Raw genomic sequence first — 10,882 nt, 5'->3', positions numbered from 1 at the left:
GGCGGGCGGTTTCATACAAAGCTATGTCTGGATACACCTAGTTTTTGTACATTATAACTTCATTTTTCTGTATTAGAACAATTATGTCAATGTATTTATTCAACTGTAAATTAATATTGTAATAAATAAAGTCTTTATTAATTAAGTAAGTGATGTTAACGTGAATATATTTCCTCCCTGACTCAAACTACAGGAAACGTTACATCATTACACACGCAAAGAAAGCAAACACCGCGCACTGTCACGTGGTTTGGACGCCCCTGCAGAACCCCTAATCAGCGCCTTCCCCTGCTTGTTGATGAGCGCTGATTGGCTGACGCCGGCACGCACAGCGCAGACTTACACTAAATGGGTTTCCTCTTTACCATGTAGCGGTAATGCATACTCGACACCCTGAGAGCATTTGGGCGACGTCAGTTGGAGGTACCAGACATCATGGAGCAAAATCACAAACAAGACGAGCAGAGCGAATTGTATGCCGGCTTCAACAAGGCTTTTAAATCGTTCGCCACCAAGGCCATTCACGTCGGCCAGGAGCCGGAGCAATGGAAGTCATTGGCTGTTGTGCCGCCGATTTCTCTTTCTACCACGTTCAAGCAGAACGGACCAGGAAACCACGCCGTAAGTAGCACGATATGACTTGGTTACTTAAGGAGAAGGGGCCAAGGGGGGCGATCTGGTGGTATGCACGTGCGTATAGCCCATATGTGGGGTCATGCACGAGGACTTACGTGAGCTTTGACGTAATATAGGCTACAGGTGTTTAGATATATTTCAGATGTGAATATAGATTCTCAACACGTTTATTTCGGAGCAGTTTTTCCTCAGACACAGCTTTGGATGGTTTTATATCTGTATTTAGATTCTATGAACCCTACTTCCAGCCAACCCTACAGCCAACATCAAAGTGAAATATTAATCACAAAAATTGGCTAGATAGGCTATACATAAAGAAAAAAAAAAAAGAAATTTGAAAGTCCTAATGCGATATTACTCGAATAGCAACACAGTTTTCTTTTAGAAAATGTACAGTAACTTTAGTGTAAACAAAAAACTGAGCTGTAACAAAAACTAAAGCCAAAATCTGAACCTGTAGACAACAATCATGCCAGGTAATGTCCCATGCATGTTCTTTAAGGCTTTGTCTAGTCCTTTTTGTGTTGTATTAGAGCAAGGTGCTTCATGGGAAGTATCCAGAATGACAATACAGAGGTCTTTTTATCTATCATGTGTGACACCTGCAAAAAAAAAAAATGAAACAAAAGTGTCCCTTACTGCAGTTAAATCTAACCTTGGACTTAAACCAGGCTGGCATGGAGAACTGTGCTGTTATCTTTCGGTTTTAAACTGTTTTCAAAAGTTTAGTTTTTCAACTGCCATTTGTCTCTGGCAATAATCAACGCTAGGTTAGTCATGAATTGGCTGATGGCTACATGTTACAACGTTGAATGTGCTATTGTAACCACAATCTCACGCAAACAAGTCATAAAATTAATGAGAGCAAATGTCCTTTAGGTTTTCTTGTGAACAAATGTACAATCGGTTTAATTTAGGTATGAATGGTCCTTAATGCCTCTCAGATTTAATCTTGAAGCATACTATATGTTCAGCATTAACCACTAAAGTTCATCCTTAATTAACTGACCATTAACTGAGCCCACTGCTCAAACTGATCCCCAGACCTCTTGACCTTGTTTTGTTAGTATTCGGTCCCACCCACAATTTCGCAACACTCACAATATCCTTATTTTACATGTTTGAAAAACTCTGCTCTCAGAAAACAACAGCTGCTCCTTGTTCACTGATGACAAATATGAACTTGTTGAACAAGAAAAGTGGCAGGAACAGAATGTGTCTGAAGCAATAGCTCCTCTGGTTCTTTTATCCCTCTGTATTTCACCGTTGCTTCAGACACAAGTAAGATTTCACATACCCTGAAAAACCTCTAATGCTATGTTTTATCATTTTAAGAGACAAATGTGTATTTGAACATACATTTAGAAAGAAAATAGTTATTTGCTACATGAATTTAAACCAGAACAGCTATGTAGCTTTGTCCTTGCAGAGAGTTTAAGGAACGTTTTTTTTACCCGCCAGCACAGTTACGTTTAATTACTGGTTCCTGGTTCCTGTAATTTTGGCACTGATGTCTTTTCTTAACCCACAATACAATTACAACATTACAACTTTGTAATCAGTGGATATTGTCATAATGGTAAGCCAGGGGTGTTATGAAAACATGTTCGGTGAGAAAGAAGTTATGACTTGTGTTAGGCAACGTGTCTGCTAACAGAATGTTTTCTTAAGTTATTTGGCATCAGTAAGTTATCATTACTGGTTTTGATGACAGATTGTAATGTTTCATTTAGGGGTATGAATACAGCCGGAGTGGAAACCCGACAAGAAACTGTCTAGAGAAGGCTGTAGCAGCTGTGGATGGAGCACGCTATTGTAAGTACGACTGTTCTAACAAAATCATGCCAAGCATATTCCACAAAGTGTATATAATCACATTGTTTTTAACTGAACAGCTCAACAAGAGAGATTAAAATGTGCAAACTGCAGTGTCTGTGTCCACTGCTGTTAAAATGATTTATGATATAAAAGTCTTTTGTGTTTTTTCCCCCCTGCAGGTCTTGCTGTTGCCTCAGGACTGGCAGCCACCTTGACCATCACACACATGCTGAAGGCCGGTGACGGCATTGTCTGCATGGATGACGTGTATGGAGGTAAGAGAAGCCATTATTATAGGTTTCACTGTGCCATTAGATACCCAGTTGGAAGTAGAAGCATATTGTGAGTACTGCCACTTTGCTCAATTGCCAGGCACAAACCGCTTCTTCCAAAAAATTGCCCGGGAATTTGCCCTGGAGGTGTCGTTTGCAGACTTCACAATGCCAGGGAAGCTGAAGGCTGCTCTGAAGAACAACACCAAAGTAAGTCAAAGGATGGTAAAAACAGATGAAGTCCATTTTGTTTTGTTGGTCTAAATCTTGTGGGTGTTTACTTCTTCAGTCTCTCTTTTTACAACAGACATTTTTAATCTAGGGTCCATAAACAAAGAAACATCAAAACCTCAATGTTGCATAAGTGGGTGTGTCACTTTGCTTTAGGAAAACGTACAGCAGTCATTATGAATCAGCTTTTTTGTGAAACAGTACCAGTAAATGATCTGCTTGCCACAGTATTCTGCAAAAATGAAATGACGTCATGTCTGTCTCTGGCATAGCTGGTGTGGATTGAGACCCCCACCAACCCCACCATGAAGGTTGTTGACATCCAAGCCTGTTCCGACATGATCCACGAACACAGCAAAGACATAGTGGTGGTCGTGGACAACACCTTCATGTCCCCCTATTTCCAGGTGAGAGTGACAGAGCTTCACGCTCTTTTTAAAGTAGAAGTAGAGTTTAATGGTTTCCTGCTGTTGAATTCCAGCTCATGTGGAAATGAGTCACTGATTAACATGCCTGTGTTTGTCTTGTGTGCTTGTAGCGCCCCTTGGCTTTGGGAGCTGATGTCTGCATGTACTCGGCCACCAAATACATGAACGGTAGGTTGTGAACGTAAAAAAATAAATAAAATGGATTGTCAACATAAAGTTTTTCATAATAATTGCAGTTGTTAATTGTTATGCAGATCAACATGTAATAAACGTTAATCAAACAAGGCAAATAAAAGAAGACGCAAAACACCAAACCAATCAAGAAAAAATACAACCATCTATTTTAATACAGTTGTTAAAGGTCAACCAGCACTAGTAATGCCATACATGTACCATAAGGTCAATTATTTGAAAAAGAGAAGAGGTTAAAAAAACCCGGCAGTTATCAAACAAAATGTTATTTACCCACATTTATCAAAACTAACATTTTGAAATCTACATACTTAAATCTGATTCTTAACATAAACATCCTTCTCAACATATATCAGTATTATATCTTTTTTTTTTTAGTGGATTTCTTTAATATTATTTGCTTCTTGAGTGGCTTTAATTCTGTGATTTTTATTTATTTATTTACTTTTTGAATCTCAACATTTCTTTACACTTTCTTTTATTTTGAAAGGTCACAGTGATGTGGTCATGGGTCTGATGTCTGTGAATCGGGACGATCTGTATGACCGTCTGAAGTTTTTGCAGAATGGTGAGTAGAGAGAACACGGTATATGACTTCATGCCATTCATCAGGTTATGTCATTGACTCTATGTGTTGTACTTAAGACTAGTACTTAACCAACATGTGTGTTGTGTTGTAAATGTAGTGACTTGTCTGATCCAGTTCCAAGATGAATTCCTGATGTCAGTTAAGGTCACGGTTATCATAGTGCACTCACCTCCAGCTCTGCCACACTCTGTATTTGTCGACCCACTGGTTACAGCCTGACCTACATTCCCTCATTAAACACCCACGTGTACCTGAGGCCAAAATTAAGATCTTACTTAAAACCTTTTCAGACTGAATTCTTTCTCATTCTGGGGTTCTAGATCTAGGGTTTGAAGGTCTTTGTAACCTCTTTTTACCCCCCCCCCCCCCCCCCCCAAACCCTGCCTTGGTTCAGCACTTGGCTGTGTCCCGTCCCCCTTTGACTGCTACCTGTGTAACCGAGGACTGAAGACGCTACACCTGCGGATGGAGCGGCACTTCAAGAACGGCATGGCTGCGGCTAAGTTCCTGGAGGCCGATCCCCGGGTGGATCGTGTCATCTTCCCAGGTAATGTTTCTACTATGCAGTGTAGGGCTATAACAAAACAAAAAACCCTAACCCTATTTAATCTAAAATGTAATGCTAAAATATTTTACTTAAATTCTACTGAGAGGCATGCATCTCACACACATGGGACCAAATTACACACAAACATACTACTGGGGGTTCGGGCAACTCGGTGGTACTTGGAAAGTGTTCTAGCACCTCTCCAGCCACCAGACAAACTTTCAAGTCCGCACCGAGACTTGAACCAGCGGCCCCCTGGTTCCCAATCCAAGTCCCTACAGACTGAGCCACTGTCGTCCAAGGAATTGTTTCATTAACTAAGTTAGAATACACGAGGTGATCTGAGAACAAAGCTGTTAAATCATCAGCCACTAGACTTCTGTACAAACAGTTTGTGTTTGGTTATAGGCGGCTAAAGTCTAACATGATACATTTTGAGCAACTGTTTAATCCTTTCTTTAATCCTGTCATAAAATGTTGAAAATCATTAACAGCTGCTTGCTCTTTGTTGTTTTTATAAGCAGACTTATTAACTTGTGCATTTTATACTGAGGTCATCATTGCCTCAGGAGACATCTCAAGCTACATGCTACATCTTCACCTGCAGCTGTTTGATGTAGTAAACACTACAGACTAAGACTAAAGAATGCTTTGATACATACATGCACAGTACATTTGAAATGACAATAAGCAATCCAAATAACTAAGGTGTATTCAAACTTCAATTCAAACTGTGTTTAAGCGGGTATACCTCTACTTGTCTGCACTTTAGCAAAGTACAATCATCCTGTTATTCCCACCTGACTGGTTTTATCCTGGTCTCTCCCCCTAATGTAGGCCTGCCCTCCCACCCTCAGCATGATATAATGAAGAAACAGTGCACCGGATGTCCCGGGATGATCACCTTCTACATTAAGGGGAAACTGGAGCATGCATCAGCCTTCCTTAGTAACCTCAAAGTAATTCATTCTTTCCATTTTTATCTGGATGATGTGTTTGAAATTGTAAGAATAAAGGTTTCTCGTGCAGAACTGACTGTTTTAGATGCAGACACCGACAGGATAAATGTGTGAAAAAACCCTTTGATAGAACAGAGACAATGATCCAAATGCATGCCATTTCCTGTTGCACATTTTAGTGTTTTCAATCTGTTCAGTAGAAGAATTTATGTCTATGAGTGGAAAGACGATTGAAATATTTGACATAATAACCAATGCAGGGTTTACTCTTTTGCAATAGTGGACTCCTAGAATTTGAGTAAAAAAATGAATTGACAATAAAAAAAAACAACATTTTTTTGAGTAAATATTGTTTAATTATTTCAATTTCATGCTAATTTTTAACATGATTGAATTAAATCTAGTGGTTAGTGTTGACACAAGAAGACCAGATGTTATTTACCATGTGTTATTAACTAGATTTATATGAAAGTGATCCAGAAAATGCTTCAAACAGTATGACCATGGCATGGATTATTTCTGTAGTTGGGTACTTTTTTATCTTGTGTGTTTTTTTATTTAAGATAATAATTTATACTAATTGTACACATTAATTATGTTCTACATTTGTTTCACATGCCCTTTTTTTTCTATTTCAGTTGTTTGCGATTGCTGAGAGCCTGGGTGGATATGAAAGTTTAGCAGAACACCCGTAAGTGTCCATGTATTATTTATTGAACCTTAATTTGTTAAACTAAAGTGTTACATTTGGATGTTCTAAGGTACTCTTAATTAATTACAATTATTTATTTTGGTAAGGTACTCTAAATTGAAGTACTATTTTGGTGGAAGAAAATATTATAAAATAACATTAGGTGAAATAATCCATGTACAACTTTGATATGCAAAAAAAACGTCAAATGTAAAGCACCTGTTTTGAGCTGTAATGTGGCAAGGTGGCCACAAGTGGGCAGCAGCGATCAAGAGTTTGTTTGTGTTTGTCCATTGTGCAGTCAGTGTGTGTTACTTTAACCATTATTACATTAGCTGAATGTGTTTCTGTGTACAGTTCATACATAAGAATGTTTGCCTTATTCATAATTTCAGGGCGATCATGACTCACGCGTCAGTTCCGGAAAAAGAGAGGAACGTCCTCGGAATTAGTGACACACTGATCCGGCTCTCTGTTGGACTGGAGGATGAGGCCGACATCATTGAGGACCTGGAACAGGCACTGAATGCTGCTGTGAGTAAAAACCAAATGTGGAGAAAAAGAAAAGACTCTCAAAGCAATAAGTATTTTTCATCAGTTAAAATAAAGTGTTAAAACACTTGTCAAATTTAAGTAAAAAAGCGCCCTAAATATGCACTCTAGTTATACTGGTATTTAATATATAACCAGTTGCCTGTTTGTTCTACTGCAAGTAACCGTTTATAAGTTATCTAAGAGCTGTATGTGTGATCAAAAACCTGCACCTAGGGTAATAGTTAAAAAGAAATCCACTGGTGCACTCACAATTCCAGGGAGTATATTTTGAGGAAGCTTCAGAAAAAAATATGTTACTTGCTTACTCTAAAACAACATTACCTGGCAAAAAACGTTGTACACATTTAACCTGTAAAGTGCAGCAAATGGCACATTATGAAGACAAATCTATTGTGGAGACCAAGTGGGAATTATCTTGGGAACATTTAGGGAGAGCCTGACCAGTAAATAGTTGCTGACCAAGATTGGGTATGCAGCAGTTGCAGGATGTGCACTTTGTAGAGGTCTGTGGTGTATTCACTCCTCCCATAAACCTCCTGCTGCTGCATCACCAGATCCACCATGCACTGTGAGATTTCTGTGTCTGTGCTGCAGTCTGTTAAGTCTCTCTCAGGGCCTTTCACTGGGGCGTGTTCCTCCATGCAGGAACATGCAGGAACTGAGATTAACTCAGCACATTTCTGAGTTAATCTTATTAAAAATACTTAAGGTAGATTTATTTGCAGCTCGCTATTTTTCCTTGTTATATTTGGTGTGGAAAACCTTCAAAGTATTTCTACTTTGAAGAGTTCATTGCATGGTTTCAGCCTCTCTCGCCTCTGTGCACTGTTTCTCTCAGATCTGGCTGCTCTTATCCAGACATCTGTGATTTTATTACTGGCTGGTGTTGGCATCTGAGGTTTTATTAGACCTCCATCTTTCTTTCTGTCCTGGCATGACAACTGAGGTTTTTACCAAATGCAAAATATGTGGATCAAGCTATTGATTTTTCTGGTCAGTGCAGGAGGTTTATAGCAGTGTATTTTTTATTATGCACCGACACATTAAAGAGGGAAAAAATGAAAGTCATGAATCAGCAAAAATGCAACAGCTCATTTAGAATCAATTTGGCATAAGAGGACCAAAGTTGGCTGAGATTTTATCCCATTAAAACTGTATTTATAGAGCCCAATTTTGCAGACTTTTGATGAGTCACCACAACTTCCCACCAATCACCTGCTCTACAATCAGCAGAGAATTTGACTTTCCTAAAACCCACGCTGCCACCTTGTGCTGCTTTATCCTGCACAGCAGCATGCACTTCCTCTCTTTGGGATTCAGATAATGTATCATCTGTAGCAAATGGAGACAAATATCTCTAAGAACGGGCTGTGCGCCAGGGAAGATGCAGCTCTGATGGCTGACTCGTTTAATTGGAAGGGATGGAAGGTCAGATGGGGGCAGACGGCTAAAGTTGCTGCTAAATGACTCATCTGTGGATTAGTTTGTATCTGCTGAACGATGCTTGGTCTGGGGTGATGTTTTTTGTAACATTTTTTTTTATCTAGTATTGACCTGACTCATGCTACATGTTGTTGACTGCTACTTATCAGTTCTTTTGTCTTCCATTAGCATCCAAAGAAGGAGTGAGCGGTGGTCACCGTGGCGACCTCCAAGGCTGAAGTTGACTCAGTTGATCAGGAGGATGCTGAGAGGTACACGGAGTCTTAAATCACCGCAGATCAACATTCGGTACCTCAGTTAAGCGCACAAATAGCAGAGATTCACCTTTCAGGGAACAGCTTCTAAAAACAAACAAATTATACTATCTGTGAATAATTGACACAATTATTCATAACATGAGAATCTCTTTGATGAATCTCACTTTTAATCTTATTTATCTAATGCTGGTTTTGTGTTATGTCTGTATGTGTTTCGTTCGAGTTCAGTTCCATTTGGAAGGCTTTAGTTTGACATTCAGTCCAGACTGATATGAACAGTTCGAGGTTCTTCAGGGTAAACACCAAACACTGTATTTGCTGTATCTTTTCACTGTATAAACATGTGCACTTCAGGCTTCCTCCTACACTTAATACACAGAACAGTATCCAAATTAAATGTTACATATATCATTACCGATTGATAAATCTGTATAAGTAACCTCCTTAATATAACTGGCATAGTTGTTCTTCAGAAGACAGCTGTGTTTTTGATGACTATTAATCTGACTAACCAGACTCATAGAGGCAAAGCTAATGTCAACACTGACTGCCTTAAAGTCAGACATGTGTTCTCAAGATAAAATACCTTAGATTAGCTAAAAATGAAGACGATATTGCTTTAAAGTGTTGCAGCAACACAAGCAAATCTACGTACATGGCAGTTTTGTAAACTAGATTTTCACATGCCATGTCAAGAAGAGGAGAGGAATCACATCCTTCATTTTCAATACTTATCAGGATGTATTTCAGATGAATCGGTTTGAATTTGATGTGCACTTGACCCTTTTGGATCACTTCCAAGCAAAAACATTTTTGAAATGCTTTTTATTGTCATGAAGAACAAAAAAAATCAAAGGGGATTTCTCAGAATACTGCTCGATTTATTTCTGCTTTTTATTAACTTGATTCATAACATTTATGTCAATGACCAAGAAAAATCTTCAAATACTGTTTTTCTGTCAAAGAAAATGTTTCACTTGGGCACTCCTCCTTCCTGCTTTTCCCCCTGTAATCCTCCAGCGCTCAGTACACGCTTCATTTGGGCCAGACCACTTAAGATCAATGTCATTATGCAACCTACAAATCCATTAAAAATCTGTTTGCTGTAGAAGTCTCTGTGTATCTTACTTCTCCGAACCGTCACACAAACACAAACGGTGTAATCGTAAGTTCAGCCTCAGTAAACTCAACGAGTCGATATGACACATTCACTTTAGCCTGGGCAGTGCTGGTCTCCATGCTGGGGTTTAGGCCGATGGATCAAACGAGTACGTAGCTGTCATAATGATCAAATCATCTCAGGAACATTAAAGACTTCAAGTTTCTCATCTTTAAAGTGTAACTTTTATGTCTTGCAACCTTCAGACAAAGAGTGGAAGTTTTCCCTCTGAAGAACTGCTGAATCAGCCTTTAAGATTTCTTATAAAGTTAATCTACTCTCAAGACTCTGCCACAGCTGATGTATTAACATAGCACCCACAAACAGTGCCTCATTGACATGAAGCCTGGCATGTCTGTATAGATTTGAGTCTAATAGAATGAGATGAAGGGTGAAATGGTATGCAGTCAAAGTAGAGGCGCTGTTGAGGTGTTTGAAATTCAGCTCTGAACACTCAGGCTTAATTCTTGTGGTGGGATCACTCAGTGTGTGGTTAGATTTTCAGTACATCATCATTCACTGCAGGTTTGCACTTTCCCCTCAGCTCCCATCAGTCAGCCTGGGCCTGTTATGAACAAACATGTCTTCATCAGATGCATCTCAAATCTGGATAGAAGACTCTGACACCACAGCTTAAGGGAGGCAAGAGAGGCTATGATATGGCCATCTTGTTTTATATCACAAATAAGTGTGCTAGCATTAGTTTGAACAATACAAGTCTTCAAGTCTATAAACAGAAAGGCTCTTCTGTAGCTCCTGTTATGGGGTTTTAATCTGTTAGAATGAACAAAACCACCCACATGATTTAACTCTAGGCTGTCTGCACTCCCTCACATCTGAAGACGCGAATCACATTCCCGTGCACAAATATATAGATAAGAAGTTTGGAGCCCGACTTCCTGTGTCATGGACTGTGATGCCAAAAATGGCAGTAAGCAGCAAAAACCGTTTGAATTATGAACCTTGTTTCCAGAAAGAAGTGACACCGACTGTACACATCACATTCATATTTGTCAGACTGGAGTACAATATAGTGCCAAAAGATACCAAAGAGATGAGGGAGACAAAAGTTGAAGTGCTTACTCACTTTTATTTAAGAGACTGC

General features: G+C 39.2%; 1 protein-coding gene across 1 annotated transcript; it reads left to right on the top strand.

Annotated features, from left to right (window-relative positions):
* The first annotated feature begins 349 nt into the window (after positions 1 to 349).
* LOC132965457 (cystathionine gamma-lyase-like) lies at positions 350 to 9,729 on the top strand. Its single transcript, XM_061033730.1, has 12 exons — positions 350 to 621; positions 2,370 to 2,451; positions 2,634 to 2,729; positions 2,827 to 2,936; positions 3,230 to 3,364; positions 3,496 to 3,553; positions 4,068 to 4,145; positions 4,561 to 4,713; positions 5,551 to 5,672; positions 6,311 to 6,363; positions 6,759 to 6,897; positions 8,530 to 9,729. The coding sequence occupies exons 1-12, from the start codon at positions 436 to 438 to the stop codon at positions 8,545 to 8,547; spliced, it is 1,230 nt and encodes a 409-aa protein (XP_060889713.1). The 5' UTR covers positions 350 to 435; the 3' UTR covers positions 8,548 to 9,729.
* Positions 9,730 to 10,882: the final 1,153 nt, after the last annotated feature.

This window comes from Labrus mixtus, chromosome 3 (genome assembly GCF_963584025.1).
Source record: "Labrus mixtus chromosome 3, fLabMix1.1, whole genome shotgun sequence".
In the NCBI taxonomy this organism is placed as follows: domain Eukaryota; kingdom Metazoa; phylum Chordata; class Actinopteri; order Labriformes; family Labridae; genus Labrus; species Labrus mixtus.
Note: the sequence above shows the minus strand (reverse complement) of the source record. Positions and strands in the feature narration are given on the sequence as shown.

What these genes read in the sequence shown, in the direction of transcription:
- LOC132965457 (XM_061033730.1), top strand. Translation starts at nt 436, where the DNA reads ATGGAGCAAAATCACAAACAAGACGAGCAGAGCGAATTGTATGCCGGC. An exon ending in TGTGGATGGAGCACGCTATT is followed by an intron (nt 2,452 to 2,633) that starts GTAAGTACGACT and finishes TCCCCCCTGCAG; the next exon opens with GTCTTGCTGTTGCCTCAGGA. An exon ending in GAAAGTTTAGCAGAACACCC is followed by an intron (nt 6,364 to 6,758) that starts GTAAGTGTCCAT and finishes TCATAATTTCAG; the next exon opens with GGCGATCATGACTCACGCGT.